General features: G+C 38.6%; 1 protein-coding gene across 3 annotated transcripts in view; it reads right to left on the bottom strand.

Moving 5' to 3' along the window:
* Nucleotides 1-1,863: 1,863 nt before the first annotated feature.
* Nucleotides 1,864-24,507, bottom strand: part of LOC119719203 (polycomb group protein Psc-like) — a 41,446-nt gene continuing 18,802 nt past the window's right edge. The window contains exons 3-11 of one of the 3 annotated variants that reach the window (XM_038188567.1): nt 22,537-22,600; nt 9,536-9,669; nt 6,955-7,051; nt 6,383-6,438; nt 6,171-6,218; nt 5,403-5,617; nt 4,883-4,981; nt 4,510-4,599; nt 1,864-4,380 (exon numbers count right to left, since the gene is read on the bottom strand). In XM_038188567.1, the coding sequence (XP_038044495.1) occupies nt 2,914-4,380; nt 4,510-4,599; nt 4,883-4,981; nt 5,403-5,617; nt 6,171-6,218; nt 6,383-6,438; nt 6,955-7,051; nt 9,536-9,650 (2,187 nt within the window). In that variant the 5' untranslated portion in view covers nt 9,651-9,669; nt 22,537-22,600 and the 3' untranslated portion in view covers nt 1,864-2,913. Of the gene's footprint in view, nt 4,381-4,509; nt 4,600-4,882; nt 4,982-5,402; nt 5,618-6,170; nt 6,219-6,382; nt 6,439-6,954; nt 7,052-9,535; nt 9,670-14,258; nt 14,451-22,536; nt 22,601-24,507 lie in introns of those variants that run through there. The other 2 variants (XM_038188565.1, XM_038188566.1) reach the window with 2 other exon arrangements.

The raw sequence follows: 24,507 nt of genomic DNA, 5'->3' as shown, positions 1-24,507 counted from the left end.
GAAGTAAACGTTTTATGACAGGTGGTGTTCATTAATTATTGTACACTGAATGAGCCCTGGCCCTGAAAGTGTACAGTTTTCTTGACTTCACGCAGATTTATTTAGTCGAAACAGTGGAATCCAGACTTATTAAGCTCCTTTGACATTCGGGATTCTAGATACTCACAGAGAAGAACAAAACAAGTAGATAAGATCGGAATGTTTGCATTGTTTACTTAATGGCAAAAAAAGTAACGATCAAGTTACGGTAGCAACATGTGACAAATCTCTGTTGTGAGTTTGTGAGGCTCTGAAAAGAACCGGGGAAACTCGACGTTTCGGATAGTGTACTCTGCCCATCGTCAGGAGACTGAGAAACAACCAAAGATGACTACGAGTCCTTGGATGGGAGGAAGCTTGGTCTGCCCTGTCTTTGGCATGACTTCCATCGGGAGTGCGAGCAGCCTCCGCGGCAAACTGGCTTTATAAAATATTGTTACTCGAATGTTTATTACACATTGACTGGAAAAATGGATAGAATGTGTGTCAATCCCCATATCTGTTTGTGGATTAACAGTTTTTTTAACTGATCGAATTCAAAGGGTTTTATTTATGAACTCAGTTTCTAATAACATCCATATTAGTACTGAAGCTCCTCAAGGCTGTGTGTTGTCCCCAGTGTTATTTTCACTTTATTCCAGTGACTACAGAACCGGTGATACATCATGCCCTATAATTAAATATGCTGATGACACCTCTCTGACGGGATTGATTTCTATGAATGATGAATCTGTTTATCGCAAAGAGGTAGCTAATTTTGTTCAATGGTGTGATCTTAATTATTTAACACTGAATGTGTCCAAAACTAAAGAAATTGTGTTCGACTTTCGTAAATCGAAGACTAGTATTGAACCTATTTATATTAATGACACTAGGGTTGAAATGGTCGATAACATTAAGTATCTTGGTACCTCCATTGACAACAACTTGAATTGGAAGATCAATTCTCAGAAACTTGTGGCTATAGGCTAACCAGAGGATGTTTTTTGTCCGGAAGCTGAAATCATTCAATGTTTGCAAAGACATTTTATTTCTTTTTTATCAAAGCGTTATCCAATCTATCATCACCTTCTTTATGGTTGCCTGGTACGGTAACCTTAGAGCCATGGACAGACACAGACTGGAACGTGTCACCAAATTGGCCTCCAAAACAATTGGCCTGGACGTTAGGGATTTACATTGTATGTTTGAATCTGCAGTTATCTCTAAGCTACATGACATAATGCAAGATCCTTCCCATCCGCTCCATTCTTCGGTGGTGTCAACAAATCAGGAAGAATTCGCCCTCCACGAACCCGCACTAAGCGCTTCAGAATGTCATTCTTGCCTAATGCATGCCATCCATTCAACACTCAATTCAAAAGATAATCCCCTGTTTTTTGTCTTGTCCTTTTTTCCTGGTATGCTGGCATCCACTCACGTGTTTTTATTGTAAAGAGCTCTTTTTAATTGTGTCTCTTACTAGGTTCCTTGTTCTAACAATCTGGTGTTTTTATTTGTTGGATGACAACCTTGTAATTTTTGATAGTCTGTAAATATAGTCTCTCTCATTTTGTGTTAATATCTTATAGTACCTTTTGTTTTTTACATCAAATTTTATTTATTTTGCATTCGTATATATCTGTGGTCTTATTGTACATGTATAATGCACACTGGAAATCAATTTTCATGTTTTTTACGTGACGAGTATAATAAATTGAATTGAATTGAATTGTACACATTGTGAGAAAAAAAACCCACTTCAAACGGATGATTGAAATTATCCAAAGAAGATATTTCAGGGGATCAGGATAGTTGTAAATATGTTGAATGGAAACGAAGTTATCTTATGTGCATGAATCAAATTTAATGTTGATCCATCGACAAACGAATTAACACAATTAAAAGGTAAATGTGACCGATTTAGGCCTCGTTTTTCTACAAACTTTACTTCATATTCCCTCGTAATTCGTAGAAGGCGACATTTATAACGGGAACGTGCTCTCTAAATCAAAGCATCGTCTCTTTTATTTTTCATGTTTTGGGCCGAAGGATTATAGGCCTATCGCTCAAACGGATCAGTGAGTACTTAACATTGAAGGAAAACTATTAAATACTATTAACGGTGGAACTTGCACAAAACTTGTGAATGTTTGTTTCATGGTACCAATTCGAAAAAGTAATCAAGGCATGGATATTGGTTGAAATAAGCAAATTTGCACGTAATTTGTTTCACAGACACTCTCAATAATCTTTCCATTGTACAATAGGTTCAATCATCTTCATCTCTGCTTTACATTTTGCTGCAATGGTTGAAAAAAAATCGTCAACTATTACTTAACATTTTCAAAAGGTATGCATATTGTTTACTGGACACAATTTATGACATCTGTGGCAAAGGAATGTTTTGCACTTTATTCTATTTAGGACTACTTTGCACTAAAATCTAATTTGGGTAAAGTTCACTTTGACGTAGATTAGAAATTTGGCTAGTACATGTACTTGGTATAAACAGGTGACGGGAAGGAACTGGCTCTCTTGCAGGTGAATGAAGCAAAAAGGGAATGTGCAACTTGCCAATTACAAGAAACAATTCAAATCTAATAACTTTTACAACTTCCATCTTGAAAACAGGGGAACTTCCATCAATAGCAAATTATTCTGACAACACATTGTCTGCCTTAATAAAAATATAATCGTATTGCGTAATTCGAGTAGTTTCTTAAAAAATTACATCTTAAACACCTTGTTTGATTATACAATGCTTATGTTTTATGCAACAGTTCAAGAAAAACTTGTAATGGAATAACGATTCCAACTTTGTACAACTTTGGTTGAAACAGGTCCCAAAGATCCGCTGGATGCAAACCAAAAGTAAGCAAATACCTCAAGAGATCACGTCTGCAACAACACGGGCGTGTCAATCATGACGCCATCAGAAACAGACACGTCCATTGGCTCTTCGGGCGCGCTACTGTTTTCTGTGGGCGGGGTCTTCTCTGTGGGCGTGGTCTTCTCTGTGGGCGTGGTCTCAGCATTTTGGTCTACCTTCACAACAGCCGTAAGCAACGCCGATTGGTCCATTTTGATCTCATTCTTAGTCTGCTTGGCAGCGATATCCTCGCTTTTCACCTCAGGTGTAGCCAATTTTTCTTCCTCTTTGATGTCACTTCTTGCAGCTGGTGGAGTCACTTTTGCGTTTGAGGTGGTCACACCTTTATCCGTTTCAGCTGGTTCTGATGCCTTGACATTAGCAGACGTATCTTTCACCTGTGAAGGCAACATAAGGGCACTAGAAAGGGTAAAGCTGATCGGAGGGGTATCAGCCTTTTGTGACGTCACGTCTGGCTTTGGTTTAATCACGTCGGACTTTAGTGACGTGTCGGGATTCGACGGCGTCGTACCAGGATTCGATGACGTCGTACCAGGATTCGATGACGTCATGTCGGGCTTGGTCGACGCCATATCTGGCTTTGATGTGACCTTGTTATTTTTGGACAACGTCGCGGTTGGTTTTGGTGACATCTGTGTCTTTGTCGATGTCATGGTCGTGCCTGTCGCCGCCGATATCACGTCAACTTTTGCTGAAGAAATAGTTGAACTCGATGAAGTAGTTCCTGACTTTGGTGACACCAGTTCTGCTTTCGACGCCGGAGTTGATTCTTTCGATGATGTCAGGGAAACTTTCCGTGACGTCATTTCTGCCATCGATGACTTCATTTCTGCCTTTGGTGATGTCAAACTAGTCTTTGCCGATGACTTGTCAGGCTTTGGTGACGGCACTTTACCATTTAAAGAACCCGAATCAGTCTTTGGTGAGTTGACAACAACGGGTAACAAGCTGTTTGCGATCTTGGGTACAATCAACGAGGCACTGGCCACAGTTACTGATGACGTAGACACAGGATTCGCCGACGTCACAATAATAGTATTCTTGACCTGTGTGTTCGTAGAGGAACTTTTCTTGAAGGGGGTTGATGCGGAAGACGTAGTCGGTTTCTCATGTTTACCAAGATTATTTTTCTGCGGCACATTTGCATTTCTGTCGAGTGAGGGCAACTTTCTAGACGGTCCAGGCTGATCCGACGAGGGAGCTTTAATCGGCTTGCTTGGCACTTTGGCGGCTTCTGGAGCAGGTTTCCATTTAGCTTGTGGCTTCTGAAAGTGTTTGTCCTTGTCCGGGAAAGACAGGGGGCTGGGTGATTTGGAGGGGCTACGCTGGCGCTGAGCTGCAGGGGGTGAAAGTTTCTTACTCCCGGCCTTGGATGGGACTGATTCCGAGGACGAGATACTAGACTGGCTCCCTTTTCGTCGTTTGCAGTAAGGCTCGAAAACTCTGAACAAGAGAGGTAGGGGACCATTCTGCACCGAGGTGGAAATATATACGAATCAGAAAAAGATTAACAATCTTTAGATATCCACCTGTTGCTATACTGATAATTGATTGATTGGTTTATTGATTGATTGAAAACTTGCTCTGTTGAGACCTACCCTTCTCCATGTGTAGATGTAGGCGATATCCATCAAAGTGTAATCATCGCGAAGAGGTTCATCTTCGCCATTTTGGTGAACAACTTCGATCTGAAATCAAAAATCAGGCTAATCAAAAACTTACAGAGAAATCATTGTTTTTTCCAACTCAACTTTTCATTTTTGTAAAAGTAAATTGCATAAATTAAACAGAAAAGGTAAAGTGAAAGACGTGAGGGAAATTTAATAAGAATTACGAATTCGAGACTGGGGTTTATAACAGCAATGTTCACATCGTCCTTTTAACTCAGACGACTTTGAAATGTTTAATTTCATTTTAACATTTGGCATTTTCGACTCTATTTTTTTTATTGATTTTCTTTTCCGTCATTACCCTGTGCGCCGGGGAGAGTCCAAATTTATTCCTGATGAATTTCTTGATGTGTACGATGCAGACGGCAGCGGGACAGCGGAGATATCGCTTCTCGACAACCTGATAAAGGCACACATTGAAAAACACCTGTTATGATTGTTAATCAAGGAAAATTGAAGTAAAAGAAATTCTTCACACAATGGAAACAAAAATTGCAAAAGTTCGTACGCATTCGTGATGTCTGCATTTAATCATCAACTGCAAATAATGAACAACATGGTTCTTTTGGCTCCACAGCAAGCCTACTGAAGCTCCTTTCAATAGACGAATTTCAAATAAATATTGAAAAAAGAGGGCTTAAGATTGAATGAAAAAAATCTACGGTTGAATGGCTCAGCACCGAGCACCTTGTCTTGGATGCTCATTTGCAAGTCGTCCGTAACCGCTTTCTTGCGCAAACGCACATTCAAATTTATAAAACTCAACACAGAGGTCTTTATTTCGTAATTTTAGATGACATCAATTATCCAGCAACACTCACGTCCCCAGGCAAGCCGTTGGCATCGCCGTTCGGCCGCTTGCCGTTGGCGTTGGTACCCCCTTCATCAGTTATCTTCTGCCGTTCGTCCTTGCGTGGCTGCGCGAAGTAGTAGTCCAGCGACAGGCTGATGTGTTCATCCTCCGTGTAGATGACCAGGGAATCTTCGCACACCTCCCCGCGCTCCTCACGGGCGTTCGGTGACTGCATGCTGGTACCTGCAGGAAAAGTTGCACATTCAAAGACGTTCTCAAAGTGAGGAAAAATCTGCCACAACTATTAATTCTGATTAAATACCTAAGCAATTCTCATGCATGCATTGTGAAGCCACACAAAAGAGGACATCCTAAGACTTTAGATGACTTTGTACAGTGTTCTGCAAGTTGTAATGGCAGATATGGGAATTAGCTGATAAAGAGGAAAAGTTGCATGTCTGAGTTTTCTGGTCAGCCAAGAAAACAAAAACACCCACAAGCTCAATTCTTGTCTAGTTTACAGCGTGTGAAACAACTCTAAGCCATTGGTCTTTGCAATGGGTGAATCGTTTTTGCCTCTCTGTATTATCCCAGAAACATTTCCTGAAGGCATCTTTTTCTGCTGACACCGAGCAGGTTTTTTTCCGGAATAAGCAAATTTAATAATCGCATTAATTAAAAACAAAAAAGCCCATTGCATTAGATAATGAATCACTCACAGAAAGGACAAAACAAATAGCCCTAAATGAAATGTTGCTACAGCCCAGACAAAAAAATACATCGATGTTGAACTTACTTGCTTGAGGATGCTGAGCATAAAAATCTCTCCTACGCTTCATCTCATCTAAAAATAGAACAAACATCATAAGACAATTAGTACATGAAGGAAATAAACTAAACAAACACGGATCACACGCGACACGGTTTATGGTTAGTTATTTAATTGAAAACAAAATCACGATGAAATGAAGTAAGGACTAAGTACAAAAATGACCTCTTGGTCCTTACCTTTGAAAAGATTCGGGACAAGTTTGTAGACTAGATTCTGAAGTGTTTTATCGGATCTGAAATGTCAATGAAACAAAGGTGTCAATGGCTTTCGATCGGAAATTACATGTTTCGTTTTTGATCATTTTTAAACAAATCCTCAAATAAATTACAAAGATGCGTATATAATAATTAGAAAATTTAACAACGAAATTGACTGGAGCAGGGTTTGGACCTGCGACCTTGACATTGACTGGAGCGGAGTTTGAACCTGCGACATCCACAGGTCGCAAGTTCAAAGCCCACTCGAGTCAATGTCTTTGTTCAATTTTCTAATTTTTTTAAACAAACAAAATCGGTGATGATAGCATCTATGAATGGCAGCCATCAAGATACCGTAGATGTTCACCTGCGTCACTGCAGATTCACGACATTCACATGACTATATCTCCAGCATCTGAACAATCGCTGCAGGTTTTTATCATAATTCACACTTATTGCAAAATTGATTTGCTGTGCTATTTTTAAACCGTGTGGCTATTTACGGCAAAGAATAAAAATAAATAAATAAATATGTGAATATAAGGCCGAACCTTATGTTGAGTAAAGGTCGGGTTTTGTGCACTACCGTGTCGCACCGTGGACACTGCCGGCTCTGACGTAGATATGCAACGATGCACGCTCTGCAATCTAAGGAATCCGAAACAAATTAAAGCATGTTTTAGTTTATAATAAAGAAAGTATAAAAATGGAACATTGATCAAGGTGAAATAAATGAGAAATGTGTAGTTATGTTCGAGCACATGACATAATCGTTTTTTTGGGCAGAAAAAAAAACTGGGCAGAAAAAAAATGATGTCAAAAATAAGTTGAAAAATAATGTCCAAAATTAGATGAACAGAATTATATTAAAAACTAGGTGCACAAAATAAGGTCGAAATAAGCTGCACAAAGTTAAAAAGCAAGGTGGACAACATTTTAAATATGTCTTATTTATTTCCATGTTAAGATTTTTCTCGCAACATTTGACAAATAAAGGCATTATGGCAAACAAGCACTTATTCCTGACTTTCAGAAAATTCAAAACCACATCTCAGCAGCCCCCATCGCTGGTCGACAATCAAATCTTGATGACATTTAAATTCACACGTCTAATCGCCAAGGCATTTGCTCGATACTCATTGTTTCATTCCAGAACACACATTTTTCATCACTTTCTAGGATAACTGAATAAATTTCATAATTTCCTAGAACACAAAAACAGATTTTGTTATATATGCAAGGCCATTATTAGAAATAAAAATAACCAGTCAACATCATGTTGTGTACTTCGACATTTCCTGTACTATTCCCAGAAATTGTTTTTTATGCTTGAAATCAACAGCATAACAAACACACGAAATTATGCAAATGACTCACGGGCATCCGTTTCATTTTGTACAATCGACTTTGTATTCGCATGAGTAAGGAATAGGCCAACGGTGGTATCAAAGGTACTATCGGTGTGATAAACAAAAGTGGGCATGCATGCAGTAAAGACGTCTTGTCATTAAACAAAATGGCAATAAAATCTTCTTGTGGTTAGATTCTGTATTTACATATTTTTGATATGAAGATTTAACAATACACCTCCGAGTACCGCTGGATATAATTTCACTTCATGTATAGCCAAAAACACACACCTACATACTGAAATTTGTATCCTTGTGGAGACATTTCTTTGTTCTCGTGTACTAAAAGATTCGAGTTTGAAAGTACAGTTTCAAAATGCTTTTATTTTAACCAGAATTAATTTCCTCGGGTGAAATTCGGACTTAATATCCCTTTTCTAAAACTCTACCATTTGCAACGGATCAGCATACCTTGGAAATTCCTAGTTTTTGAGTAAAATCCATATAATTTATCTATTTCGTGAAAACCTTGTGGAGACGTATTCATCTATAGAAATTGCCCTGTGGAGACGTATACAATCTTTTGTTCCCTATTGTGTGCATGTCTTCAGAGGGCATGGTGTATCAGATCAGCCGTGCTATCCTATGCAGATGGGGACCTCCTATTGTTCCCTTCTGCTTCTGTTGTTCCTATTGTTTGTACTTCAACTGTTTCTCAACACGTCCCATAAGGTTTGTACACGACAACCTCCCGAGGACTTGGCTCAGGTCCTCGGGGTTATTTTTATCGCACACACCCTATTGTCCCAAGTCCTCAGTTGTAAAGGATAACATAATACCCCCCCCCCAAAAAAAAAAAAAAAATTAAAAAAATACCAAACTCGAAACAACCAGAACGAAAACAAACACACAAATACACCCATGTTTATGGTGTAAATCGAAGCTTGTCTATTGTTCCTCTTCCCTTTTCCTTTGTTCATACAAACTTTTTTGCAACAGCTCTCATTGGTTTTGTACACGTTTTCTAATCGAGGTCGTCCTCAATTTGGTATCTGTCCTCAATTCATCGATGATGTTGCACATGTGTGTCCTCGATTTACACCATGAACCTACTCGCACAAACCCAAAACACCCCCAAATTTATGTTTAAATGGCAACTTAATATAGTTACCAAATTGCAGGACTCGGACATGGAAGTGACTGTTTCCGCAATGATGTGCAGCGATCTCGATATGACTGGCATTATGTGGGAGGGTTAGTTTTATTATGCATCGGTGAGCTTTGATTTACCAAAAGGTTTTGCTGACAAACCACACAACGCAGAGAAAAAGGTCAGGGGCGAAAGTAATAGGGCTTGGCTGGGAAGGATACAGCGTTCACTTTACTCAATGCATTGCAAGGGGCGGGAGCACATTGGCCAATTAAATGTATGCATTATAATTGACGCGGATGCATCATTAGTATGAACACGTCATGAACGAATGTGGCCTCACGAGGAAAGCCTTCTAACAATGAAGCTCCAAGGTTACAGTCATAAAAATGTTACGACCTGCATACGTACGAATAATGCCTTGATGATGTAATATGAATATAATTGGCACATGGACAATATTGATATTCAGAAGGCAACACAATTTCACATGCTCAATACTACGAAGCAAAGCCTGTTCGTTTTGGTTCTTTTTTATTTTCTACCCAATCCAGCCAACTGTTTTATCAAGTGTTAACAAAATGTCCTCTTTTAAAAAACTTTATTCCCATCACATTAAAATGGTTTACTTACAAGAGTGCAGACATTCTATCATCGTAGTGGCGTCGATGAGGTAGCCGCCACACAATATGCAAATGAGGTGGGGATTGACGTCAGTGATCTTTAAACGCGTGGGCCGATGCATCATGGGAAGGTACCGGTAGAGTCTGCAAGCAAAATAAACAACTCGTGAGAAAAATGACTGGTACTCCGATTTGATGCACGTGTGGACGAGAATAATGCGAGTTATACGCGTCTCAATGTCATGACACACACTTGGGATCAATGTCATGCATGGAGCAACTGAGCATATGTAAAACTGCAAATAATGGATATTTGATGAGCAAAATAAGTTAAGCAAAATACATGTAGAAAATTGTTAATGACAGAAACTTGCTTAGCAAAATAGGTATAGCCAGATTGTAAAGCTTATTATGTAATCCTTTTTGCAAGGTTCTCGGCTTCTTTTGCTTAGCACTGCAAGATTCTATACAATGGGCGTCGCAAGGGGGGCAAGGGGGTGCTTGGACCCCCCCCCCGGAAAAGCAAAAAAAAGAACAAACAAAACCAAAAAACAAACAAAACAAAAACAGGTGCGAACTCATATTGTTGTTAATTTAATGCACATTTAACAACATGGGTATCCGCAGGGGTGTCAATGGGGGTGGGGTGGGCAAATGTCCCCGCCCACTCTCGAAAAAAATATATGATAAATTGAGCATATGCTTGAGAAAGAACAAGGATTTTGGGAAATAATGTGCTTTGCCCCCTCTAGAAAAAAATTCTGGCGACGCCCATGTTCTATTCAATGTCTTAATAATTGGGCATTAAAATGTAAAGTTTGTACCAGTCAGGTACAGTTTTAAACACACATCATTTTGGCGGCTAACTTGCTTTTGAATAACCAATGCTACAATACACAATGGTCATTATCATGACTGGTTCTGAGATTTTAATTATGGGTGCATTGCAACCAAACATGACAGGGGCACCAGTCAATATTGATACAAGTTCGATGTCTCCACACACGAGCTGTTTCTATCAGACTTCAGTCTCATGATATTTACACTGATTTTGCCTCAATACCCTCAAAATACAAAGTTAAAGTGTGGGGAAAGACCAAAAATATATGAATGCATGAACAAATAATAGTCGAATGAATATTAACTGAAAAACAGTTAAAGCTCTCCGAAGTGAAACATACAGTCACATTTTAATGTTCGGAATGACTATTCTTTAAATAATTGAATATAAATTTCTTGATAACATGAAAACAAAAGGAACATTTAAACGAAATACATGTGCGTTTTTATGCTGTACTCTGACAAAAATAAATCAAATCCTTTTCTAGCGGACTGAGAATTAACGCAGGAGTTGAATTTTTGCTCATCAGACAAAAGGCACCCGAGGCACCTGGTGCCGCGACGTTGTTATCATTAATAATTAAATAACAAAGAAGTGATTAAACATTTTGTTTGCCTGTTACTATTTGTTTGTGTCCTTATCTTTTTCTTCACTATGCCAGTGTGCCAGTTGATTTCCCTTAGGAGCAGATCAGGGGAAAAAAACGTACACAAGAAAAAGACGACTTGAAAGAGAGGCTTCGACTGAAAATAAAAAGATTTCAAATCTTCCTTTAATTATCAAATGACAATCAAACCCAATATCTGATCTTGCTTGATTTAAGGCACTGTCGAGCTAGCAAAACATTTCTGTTCACTGCATCCGATATTCTCTAAATATTTGGTTTACAATGTAGTGGAATAACCAAAAACCATTTCACAAAAATAATGACACAACTGAATAATGAAACATTTCAATTCCATTTGAGTTTGATGTTCTGTTGGGCCATTTATTTATGAACATCACATTACACAAAGCCTGATATTCCAAACATTTTGCACTTGTAACGTTCAAAGGAAATTTTTATTGAAGAATAATGTTGGATTCGGGCGAAGTTGTAATGCTAATGGTGGGAAAAAACCTATGGAAACTTCAGGAAAATGGCCACTACTGACATAATTTATCTCCTCGACTTTTTTCTCATGATTGATAAGTTAAGTTTAGTTTCCTGGAAATAATCAGGAAAGCTTGTGAGATTAACACTTCAAACTGTAGAAGTCTTACATGACTGGCATAGGCTTTCAAAAGCCCAACAGATTCTCTTGAGGAATTGTCTTTGACAAAAAGGCTTCTTAGATAACGTCTGAACAAAAACTGCACCAAGAAAATGGAGGACGGAAATCGGGCGGGAAATGACTGAGCTTCCTAAACCAGTTATCAATAATTGAACTGTTGAATAGTTCCGGAGGTCCTAATAGGGAACGACTGGTGTACGAACTGAAGGTGTTTGACAAACACAAACGTGTTTTTGTTTTTGGTTCTTTGTTATTGCTATATGTTTCCCCCTGTGTGTTTAAGGACCAATTTTAATGGAGAGGGTAAAATAAGATTTAAGACAGCGTTGCTCGCGTGACCAGTTACTCACGTGACCAAACACAATGATCCTTAGAAAAACTCAGTCTCGTGGACTGCTTGAACATGAAACTTTCCGTTTTTCGTGTTTGCGTGAATGATAAATAATTATGCTCGCGCCTGGGGCTCAGCTTTGTGTGTAAAAATAACTCGTACTGAAAAACAACTTACTCAACCTTGGCTTTTTCATAAAAAAAAACACATTATAGAATAGTAAATGTCCCTATCAACATGCTCTATTAACATGTATGTTTAGCCCAATTTTATTTCCTGTGTTTTGGATGAAACACCAAGGTGCACATAGGATACAAAACACACGTTCGTGTTTTCCCCACACAGTTTTGTTAGTAGGCCTATGTATAAGCCCTCATGAAAGGGCGAATTATCCACAGCGATGGGCTTTTTTTTTAACATCATTCTGTATAGTCGGGAGGGCTTCTTTATTTCGTAGACTTAATTACAAATTGAATAAATGCAAATTATCATTTTAAATACGCACATCGAACGCCATGATTACAAAAATGTGCTGAGGTAAATGGGTGTTTGTTTTATTCACTTTTGATATTTTATTTGTTTAGTTTTTGGAAGTTTCACTTTTCATGTTGGAATGCAAGCAAATACAAACACATGTCACATGATTGGTAAGCGATTGGTCCTAAAGGGGAATGTGTGCATTATTTTGTCAGTGAGTTCAAAATGTTTCATTTCACTTTGTCCGCACGTTCAATTTGCGGTCATTTTCCCCCTTCGCTGTACGCATATACAGGATCTAGTCATGCAACATGTTTTTTCGTCACTCTGCTGGAATGAAAACAGCTTCTTCGAAGGAATTCCTTTCAAACAAAAACAAACGCTTCTGAACTTGACCAATATCTGCATGTCAACTTATCTCGGAAACCCGAACTTACATAACAGTAGGTAATGAAATAATTACTGGGATTTTCATGATACTAAAATTACTTCTAAATCTCTCTTTTTTTAACATCGAGCATTACAACTCGTGAAGACAAATTTATATACAAGTAAATAAACTCGGATAACTTTGACAAGCATTGTAAAAAAAACAAAAAAAACAAGCTCTACAGCAGGAAAATCCAGAATAACTTAAAAAAATTGCAAACAAAATGTTTATAACCCCATATATATTGTTCAGAATTGCAATCAATGCAGATTTGGAAAAGCTATTTGAAATCAGATAAATCGCCATTGCAATGACAGTGATATAAGCAATAAACAGTGACCACTAGCTACAAAACTATGAAAAAGATAAAAGATGTGACTGTGTTTTGATTCATATCAAGGTAAATTTATTATAAAGTTGAAATTTATTCATAAAATACAGAATCAGTCCCTGATGTGCTCTGTGAATAATCGTTACTTCCTTCATAATACTCGTTGTTCCGGAACGTTGACGACACAATGATAAAGCGAAAACGGCGCATACTACACACGCTGTAAGTTACAAAATTACTGACACACCGACTCGAACTGATTTCCGATTGAAAAACACCCAACGCAGGTTAAGTTCATAAAAGTCAGCATTGTGGATTCACAGGTTCGAATATCATTTATTTGGGAAGGTTGACCATCTGGCTAAACGACCATATTCAATTTAAGCGGGTGTCGCCAACGAAAAAGATGAATTTTGGACCGTTTTTCTGGCGCGACGGTGGCGGAAATTGGGTGGTGCTGAAAAATCTGGGTTCGTGTGGGTTAAACGTGGGTGAAACAAGGCGCCAGATGGTGCAAAACGAACGAAAACACGACAGTAAGATTGGTAAGGATCAAGAAAAAATCTAAGTAATGTAAAATGTGGTCAGGGCAAGTGGTACGGGCTAAACTGGGTTAAACCGCGGCGAGCGCGACACCCTTTCCCGACTGGGTTGCACTGGGCGATGTGCGTGGGCTCCCACCGCCATGAGCCTGTCTAGAACCTCGCCGAACCGCCGGCCAGACACCCTCCCAAAAACGAAACAATTCGGACGACTTCGACCAAAATAGGCACACCCACCTCCCCATTCGTTAGCAGGTGGTTTATTACACCTGGCGTATAAACTGCGTGGGGAGGAACGGCTAGTATGAGGATTTTTCAGGCCAATTCCAGCCAGATTGTTGTGCAGTTTACGATACGTGCGCGGCCATCTTGTAAAAACTCACTGGATCATCCAAAAAAAGCCCGGCCCACACACCCCCAAAAAACCCTTCGTTCTCGATACATACGTAAAAGTAACACATCACCATACGAAATTAAACAGTAAACATCACATAGATAACGGATTACCTTACTGTTACCCGTTAACTCGTCGCGGTCAGACGTAAAAAGCAGAAAACACCGGTGATTTTTTTATTTCTCCGCGTCGAAGTCTGAAGCTACACAGTGTGTAGGATAACGTATAACGCTATGAGAAAACAAGGGTTGCTCGTGCGTGCAACCTGCCCTGTGTACCGACACATACTGTACGTGGGCTGTGCACACATTACAGGCGAGGCGCTGAATGGTGCAGAGGGATCACGTGACCCATACTGGATTCCATACAGTGTCAGCGTACAACGTGTGACACGTAGAATGGTGCTATCTGGCTGAACGCGGTAAACGACCAAGCAACAAGGACGTTAGGCTCTCATCCGATTTACGTGGATTGGTTTGAAACGATTCTCTACATTATCGAAAAGGACTACATGTACATGGGAAAACTCCTGCAGATTTTGCTTGTTTATTGGCTCGGCTCCAACCATCAGAAAGAAAGGTACTTCATACAAAAAAATCGACAACTGTTGAGTTGAAATCATTCTCCGCATTTGGGTGATATGAGCGTTGTTTATGATTTATAAAAGTAAATAAGTTTAAATGGTTCTCGCTCATAATTTCAGGAATAACAACAATATTATCTCGTCATCAATATTGTTTTTTTTTTATTCACACAAGCTGAATGGTTCCATCTCGCTCGCTCGAGGATGCTTCAAAATGTTTAACAATTTTTATTTAGACCAATGTTCTTAGTGTAACTTGTTTTTCCCTTTAGCGAACAAAATCAACTAATATTTTTAAATTGAATCTTGGCTTAGTTCTTTCAGGTAAAATGGTCGTTAACTATCAATTTAAACTTCTACAATAATTCAGTCAAAAATAAGCGAAAACATCCAACGATTAATGGGATGGCTTGGGAAGATGAGACCAGCTTTGGTTTTCCAAAATACGATGTTTTTTTATTTGACGAGGGCGCATTAGGTGTCTGAAGACATACACGACAAAAACAATGAATACATTTTTACACGAATCCACAAAATAACACCTAGGCTGAAAGGTTGATTACTGCAGTTAGTTTGCCTCTAAAAGAGAATTGTTTGAAAAAGAAACGATACATAGGTCTATCAATTAAAGTTGAGCATTTTAAGCCTGTAACGTCATTAAAAAAACCCGAAGTTTGATGTTTACTTTAAGTTCGGATATTGTGGGCTAGAATCTTGATCATTCGGTTGTGGTACATGTGCAAAACAGAACAAAACGTCTTTTGTTTCTGAGTTGATGTTGAGTTATTACCAACATCCGGAAAGTGTTGAATTGTACTTATTCGAGCAGATTGACGGGTGCTTAGCCTGGTGCGAGTAAGAGAGAGGTCAGTAGCCCGGAGGCTGGGTATTAGGTCTTGCTGTGAGGAGGATGGTATAAAGGCAAATCTCGATAGACAAACTTGACATCGCGGACGTGTGCCAAGTGCACAAACCTGTGTGATTTCTTTCTTTCACAGTAAACTCCTTACTAAATAGCAAATTCTACGGGGTACGCTTCGGATGTTTTCTCCATATATGTAAGGTGTCAAAATGTCATGTCTTTATGTATTTATTTATTCATAATAACAATCTCTTGATGTTTTAGAGCTTTAACAAATAAGACAAAGAGCTTCTGAAAATGTGGCTTCTTTTTATTGAACGTTTATAGCTTGACCAACAGTCCTTTGTCCAACACTTTAACCCCCTCCAAAAATGTCGCTTGGCTTCACGGTATTAAAACATTACACATTTTTTTAATAAGTGCGAAACAGGAATATAATAAACTAGGTGTATTTTTGGCAGATTGATGAGTGTTGCTAAATATAATTTCTTTTTTTCAGTCTATTCCTCTCAGACTTAAAAAGGACGTGTTACAAAGAAATATCAGTCTTCATAAAGGGACTTTCTTTCATTAAAGAACCGACAGATTATTTAATCGTTGTTATGATATTAATACTTATTGAATATGTTTTCTAGGAAGAGTTACATGAAACACTAAACTACTATAATTAGGTTGGTGAATTCACCTTGACACAAAATCACTTTTCCTCGAAGCCCTGGTCTGCAGAAATAGCGATGGTCGAAACAATAATCATCTGGGTTTTTTTCAAATCAATTTTTTAATCCGAGAAAAGTATAGTATTGAAGTACTAACGTACAAACAAATACACACTGCTTTTTGAAAGCAATTTTATTACAAATAAACAAATCACAATACAGAACAAGCACACATAATCACGCACTCTGAAATATAATTTCAAATCCATTTTAATCGTTCTTAAAATGTATAGAAAATGAATAAAATCATGTAAATTGCAGGCAATAAGTTCCAATTATTCTAACAGTATTCCAAATTTCGCCGTGCTATTTCAGTCCCAAAGCGGAAAGATGACGAACCAAAACAAGAAGTGAATCCGAAATGTAACTCTCAGACAACTGTTTACAAAACTCCCCGAAATATTTGGAAACGCATGGAAACCTTCCCCGTGAAGTCCCTTGTTGACTTTAAACACCACAATTCCTGGTTTAATGCAACACTGGGATAACAAGCAGTACTTCAAAAACTGTTGTGAAAAAAAAAACCCCATCATATTGAAGCATTTTGAATATCTAAAATTCTATTCCGGGTGACATCAAATCTACACAAGTTTGGGTTTTCCCCAACTTTGCCAGCATATATTCCGCTATTAGAGCACTGTTCTTGACTTCGTCAGATGATTGCATGAGCAATGTTCAACAATAACAAGATGATGATGATCATGACGAATAATTCTTTAAGGAGGAAAAAGGAAATACAACTCTTAGTAATTGCTAAGCTCACATAGTCCCGTAGCCTGTTTGTTGATGAAAATCGTCAACTATCAATATCAGGATGTATCCCGGATGTATTCAAACCACTATATACGAAAGCTGGTTTATATATAATTGGCACGAGACAGTTGCACTGAAATCTCAGTTCTCAATAAAAGATGAGCCTTGGATATTAACACATAAAAAAATGCTATTAATAGCTTGGCGATTTTCTTTCTCCATGTCATTCCAGGATGAACAGTCCTTACAACTAACTTCCCAGCTCTGAGGACGCTAAAAAATATCCATCTAATTAAAGACTTTTTTTCTAAATTAGCCTATGCAACAGCCGGTTCGTTTCAACAAAATACAACAAACAATCTCAAGTTTAGCGAAGCTGCGACACACTCCGATTCCCATACCCCATGCGAGCGGCCATCTTTAATTGTGACTACACCGCCGACCAGACAGCCCATTTCGCGCCAAAAATTCGCCCTTTTCCCGCCCAAAACACAGAGTCCAATACTCACCGCCAGACGAATAAAGGAAGGTCACATTACAGAGTTCCGCATTTACCTGTTATGGCGCGAATTGGGGCACCAGGGGGTCTCCAAAAGTGGAAACACGGAAGAGCTTTCCCTCTTTTTTTTTACGAGACTGCGTGAAGCATGCGCACGTTGGGCCCCTATTTCACTGCACATTGTACAGCACAAAGCTAGCGAGCCACGCAATCCAGACAGACACGCAGCAAAATCCAATGACAAGTTGATCACGTGATCACCGTTTTCTCTGAAGGTTCATGCCATGTGTGAGCTGCACAGGTTAGCTCAGACGCGGCGTCGACCGGTGTATGGAGAAAGTGACTCGACTTTTAATATCTTTAAAATGAGAACTCGGCAAACTTGTAACTTTTAAAATCCGATGGCAGAAAGGCTAACAAATGAGGATGTAAAGAAGAAAAAAATAGGAATGATTTTTAATCAAGCCTGATTGTTTTAAGTATGACTAGCTGGGACGCGACACGATACATCTGCGTTTTTTCTCAGCGCTTTTACAGAAGGTATGATTAGAGTATGCATGAATGGTGCAACTTTGGCTGAATTTCCGGCTTACGAAATTGATTTGTTGGATGTTAAGAACTCCCCGTGCAGCTAAAGCTGAAATTCGAAACCCGAGCGGTGCAATTCACTTATCGTCTTCCTGTAGTCACATTCACGAAACTTGTCCGTTCAGATGCGTATACTTTTGGAAAATTCGTTTCGTATCTGCCCCAATCTCGTAATCGGAATTGGTAATTATTAACATGTTGACTAAACATGCATGACATCGATTTTTAAAATTAGAGCTACATCAAAGCTTACATAATTGTGAAACATCGATAATTTATTGTGAAACATCGAAAGTTGAGACAAAGGCGGAAATGTGGTCTACATACTGCATTATTCAATGTGAAGAACAAACAGGTAAATATCGAAGTATCATGTCTTCGTTTTATACAATGTAAAAGAAGCCAATTCAGCCTTGCGAGGATTAAAAAAAAAAAAGAACCAGAAAGGTTAAAACGTCTATTTGTTTATCCTCGGACGAACTAGTTGACGACGGTTTCATTCGATTTACTAAAAACGTCCCAAACTGCCATAACCAGGTAAGTCATGACAATATCCTCTATAAAAACGAGTATTTTAATTTACACATGTCACCATTAATGCAAAGTGAAAGCTCTTAGAGTCTCACAAGAAGATAGAAAACGATAAAACCTGTATTTATGTTACAAGTGAAGTCCTACTTTTCGTTCTTCGTTGCAAGTCTAATTGAAAACGGCATATTAATACAATACGTGACAAAATAACCTTTCACGAGTGTTTCATCAGCACATTTTTGGAACATTGTCAAAATGTGCAGGAAAATGCGTCATCGATCATATTAAAGCAGCTCTGCATGAAACTCAAGATGGAGTATGAGTTTAGCTAACTATAGGCCAAAGTCAACTCGTCTTGCTGATGTCGAAACAAAAGTTGTGATTTCACGATGAAAACACAGAACTACGGGAAAGCATTAAGTGTTTTCCCGTATGCAAGCCGTTTTGGCACTTGGTGGAATATCATAGGAAAAGGTGTCATCGTTTCCTTTAAAAGCATGCAGCACCGCGTAAAATATGCTGTCTCCGTGTGAAAAATTGAGAAAATAAACTTTTAATAAAACTGTGGGCAACTCCTGTCTCCTGTTTAGTTGACTTCAGTTGAATAGACCTCGTGAAAACAAATAAAACAATGTGGCTTAATTTGCTTGTCAAAGGATTAAGGAAAATAAATTATTTAATAAAGACACAATGCGGCTGAATTTACTAGTCAAATGATTAAGGAAAATAAATTCTTTAATAAAGACACAATGTAGGTATAGCATGCATTTAAAAATGGTGTAAAACGCAGTCACTTTTTAAAGCGATTAGCTTCATTCCAAATGCGAAAAGGGTTTGAATTTCGTCAAGCTATACCGTAAAAATTATGACCAATCCAATGAAACTCTACATCCGCATCGAAGTTTCAAGTAGCAGAAAGTTTCGGTGGTCAATGTTACAAGGTTCGTTATAGTAATCGAAACGAAGATGTCAGTTTCATGAAAATATCTTTACTAATTGAATATACCGGTGTTCAAATTTGCTCGCGCACTTCAAAATGTTACAGTAGTTCTCGATTTAGATCTCGGTGTGCTTTGTGCTAAGATCTCCCATATCGTGATAAAACGATTGTTTGAATAGCTTTGTCCAAACCACTACAATAGGTCACGCAATAAGGTTTCACCGTGTGGCAACGAATATACGGCTGGGTAACCATCAACATTAATAACGCATTGTCCGCTTCAGTGGCTAAGTTATGAATGGTGGGTGACCTTTATTCCCTCGGGGTACCGGGGACTGGAATCGGAGACTAGCGTGGCTAGTCTCACTCTCATGCAAAGGTCACTTCCGAATGTTTAAAAACCATCCCCCATATATCTTTTGACAACTGCGAATGTTGTTCAATTCATTTTTTTTCGTTGCCGGTGTTCAGGCCGACCATACCGGGGTCGAGCGAATGCAACGGACGATTTTTAAATTTATTTTCTGAGAGTGTGCAAAACTCGAAAATAAAAAAATTCATTGTAGCCTACATCAACAGATTACTAAGCCTTTTCTTCGAATTTTTTTTTTTTACACAATAATAGAAATCGCACCCACACGCTATGACAGTCATAAAGCATACATTTTGATTCAGACTATCACCGCAGCCAATTTATTTTTATTTTTTTTTAATTTTTGGTTAGCCCACTTCCTCAGAGCTACTTAACATCATTAAAACTTTTCTTCCACAGACCCATGCTAAGGACGTGTGTGCGTGTGTGTATCCTAAATGCGTGGCCCCTATTGCAGTGAGTTGCGGGGCCTACAACATCCGGAAAACCGACTACATCTAGGAACAGACGTTCCTCACAAACTTGAAGTTGATAGTCCAACACATGGTGGGTGTTCGGACGTCTTTCCGTCTTGGCTTAGCCGGGACATGTCGGGCTTATCGAGCGGGGGAGGATAGAGTGTTGCGGGGTTTATCTAAAAGGTTTAACTGGCTATACGTACATGGATTCCCTTACGGGCTTGGAGGTGTGTTTGAACAAATGTTTACGGTACCGCGTGAAATTTGCGGGCTGTTTCCAAAATACGCGCACCTTTTTTTTCTCATGTATCAGTAATCAACATGTGCTAGGATAGTGGGCAAAATGATTGCAAAATCTGACGTGACCTTTTCAGAAAAATGAGCTCTTGTAGTAGCGGAGAGCCTTTTCAGATGCTTAAACGACTGATTTTCCAAGACGAAATCAACCCAGATTAGATTCATTCATATACGTTGTGTGCATTATGCCAAACAAAGTGTATAAATAATGATTTTTTTCACCGAGTTTTTTCTTCTTTTTCTTTGTCTTTCACCGGATATCTTGCCATAAAGATTCACTTCACGAGAGAAGATATTTTAACCATTACAGCTCGGAAAAAGAACAAAAAAAATCTTCTCTGTATTGTTTTGTTCTTGAGGAATAAAGTGGTTCTGTCAAAAATTGGAATTGGATTCGATGAACTCGCTGCACAAGATATTGCCTTTGATTATTAAATCACTTTCGCCATTTCAACGTAAGACCAGATACAAGCAAACGGGAAAAACACGACGGTAATGAAACTGAGAGAAAATTAATTGCCTTTCAAAGTGCAGGGGCTGAACGACGCACTTTGAACATCGTCGGCTATCACAGAAATACACACATTTATGGCTACTACATGTGTTTATCTATGTGCAAAAGACCAGCACAATTTCGATTTCATTGACATTGTTCGAAAAAAATGCTGACGTATGGGTTGGAGGTATAATATTTATTAGAAGGTAAAAACTTTACACGGGAAACGGCTTTAATATACTCGGTACCTCAATGCGATAACTACGAGCATTGTACAGCGTTTTTATGTGTTCATGTTATTATACTTGATTAATAACTTTGAACAACTACAAGTGTAAATCGACAATAATTACGCAGCTAAGTTGATAGTTCTATTCGTTTTGTGAGATATAGGCCTACTTGGGGAAATCCGAAAAGGCTACGACCATATTTTTGAAAAGTTTCACACATGAAAATTCACAGACATAGCTCTCATTTTCAAAGTGAATTAAATAAAAAAGATTGCGAATGAAGTGCAATATGTGTAACCACAGGACAAGTAAATGACCGTACGTGGAAAGTTGATTATGGAGATGAAGAATTATTTTGCTGGGTCGACTGACGATCATTGTTTGCAACAAATTTGCTCACCTGATTATTATTCATCATGTTTCAAATCAATAAATCAAATTGACACTCAATTTAAAACCTAAATCTGTTTGACATACGTAAAACTTTTTCAGCCTTCATTCTTAGGAACACCGCAAACGAATACTCTAGTTTTCGTTCCTGTTCTTGCAGCAAACTGCTGTCAAAGCGCCCTAAATGTTACTCCCTACAAACCCGTGCGTGCTGCTCACAGAATGTCCCGCTAAATCCAGCGGGCCTCTATGTTATCCAGCATCGGTACGCGAGCATTTACCCCGTGTTTTCACGTCAAACCAATCCTACGTGAGGGACAATTATGCCGGAGGGTTAGACCGAGAAACCTCGTGACCTCTCGGAAACCTTAGCCGAGGGTGACGTTCACGATCTTGACCTTAAAAGAAAGAGACAGGCGTTCGGGGGAAAGGGTGTTGGTAAATGTTTTCATATCACACCGCCGCTTTTTTTGTGTCCAAGGAATGGTTATGGAACGTTGAAGATATTTGGACCTGATTTTCGTTGGGAAGTATGATAGTGAGGAGAATTTGTTGCTGTCGGTTTGATGATGAGATTCATAGGAATCCCCGATCGTTTAGAACAATCACGATCAATCTTGAAGGCTACACCGTTAGAAGCACACCATGTATAATAAGCCTGATTAACGTCATTACCTAACGTGTTGCTCCTCCCATCAGCTTGAACATCAAATTATCCCAGCTTAGATGTAGAAATCAGCTGTTTGAAATGAAACGTTTAAAAGAAAATGTAAACTTTTTCCTTCATGACGCATAAAACAGACAAGACACACACTCTCTAAATTCCGAAGAGTGAAAATTCACTCCATTTGAGTGAAGATTCACTCCCACAATCGGAAACTAGGGACTACACGTTTTAGAGTGAAATTCCTTCAATCGTAAAGATCGAGTTTTCCCGAGCTTCGTCTGAGGTGTTTCTTTTTCAGACTTTTTCAATGTAAATGAGAGTGATTTTCACTCGAAAACGTCTATCCCTAATTTCACTCTTTGGAATTTAGAGAGCAAGCAAACGACACACAAGCAGAACCTAATCAAGTTCTTTTTTTAGTTTTAGGGTGACAAAGTAGTTCAGTATTGCGGCCATCCTCCGGAAACAAATCACACAAGGCTCAATTACTATGATTCGTTTACTAAATGTAGAACTGATAAATTCAATTCAATTCAATAGACATTTATTTCCATACACTGCAGAGAAAATAGACAAGGAATAATAATAGGTCAGATAATTAATCAAATATACGGAGGCCAAATATAAAGTATGCATGTTCGGTACCGTGTGACTTAATTCAGCCTGCTATGAATTTCTCCTTGCTGTAGCCGGATCGAACAAAATAACGCTCTCAATTGAGTTCAGAATGAAACGCATTTTCGGTAAATTAACCACCAAAAGAGAATCAGTTTCTGTCCAAGTACTAATTCAACGAAAAGATCTATATACATACTCATTTCTGCTTGCTTAATCATATATGTTTCGCGAACCAACTTTTTTGTTCCTAGAAGCCAACTTATTTTGAAATAGATAAGACGAATCGAAGACGTAAAGAAATGAATAATTTTCTTCACGTGCGAATTGGTGCTTTAATGATTGCCATGAATAGAAACCATTCAAAAAGACTTTTTAAAGCCTGATAAGTTATCCAACTACGTGTATGTCCTACTTATTAACGAACCATTGCTGATTAATCTCGTGGAAACTGAGCGTGAATCCGTAACTTAGATAAAGGTTGGATTGTTCACAAAATTAACAATCAATTATAGTTTTCAAGAGTGAACGTGAATTATAATAAAATTCTGCCCGAAGCACAATTATTACCTTATAATAATTAGGTTGGAATCACATTCTAACAAACTTACCTAATAAAATGAGAATCGACCATTATTCTTTGTGATTTACAAGGGGCTTTCCTAGTTTTGTCAGCTCTACGACAGATTTTGTGAGAAAACGAAGTTCCCCGAGATTATTTTCAAACGATCAAAGCGTAAATAGTATGGACGAATATAACCGATTCGTTTTGCTCAACTTCATCTATTTTAATTAACTCGTTATAAACAACTGTTAACTTTTAGTTAATGTTACGTGATGCAATATTTTGCAATTACTATATAAAACTAGTAGGACTGCAATTTGACCTTGTTTTACACTTTACGAACGTTAAAATCAAGCCGCTTCCTTTTGATTTCTAATTATAACGATGAGGAAAAAAACCACATCAATGAGTTTGTAAAAACAGGCTCGGCTGTTTATCTTAGTACATCATTTTCAAGATGATTGTTCCCCTTTTGTCAAAGGCAAGCTCTTGGCCGGCTTGTCTCTTGCCCGCCCAGTTCACTTGAGTGATAACAGCGCTCGCTGTCAGATAAAATAAAATGTCAGTTTGGTGGGGTTTTTTTCAGCGAAGCTGTGGGGTATGATGAGCACATCCACGGCAGACAAGCTCCCTGGACCTGCCAGCCCCTATGATTCACCGGCCAGTGAGGACCGTAGGGAACCCCGTCAGATATTAATGGTTCAATGCATGCAGAGCAGGACGGCACGGTAAAGAAACACAGTCCGCAAGAACCCCGCAACAACACTACACTCTGGCTGATAAAATGCAGCCGCTATTG

This window comes from Patiria miniata, unplaced genomic scaffold, assembly GCF_015706575.1.
Source record: "Patiria miniata isolate m_02_andy unplaced genomic scaffold, ASM1570657v1 HiC_scaffold_8, whole genome shotgun sequence".
Classification (NCBI taxonomy): Eukaryota; Metazoa; Echinodermata; class Asteroidea; order Valvatida; family Asterinidae; genus Patiria; species Patiria miniata.
Note: the sequence above shows the minus strand (reverse complement) of the source record. Positions and strands in the feature narration are given on the sequence as shown.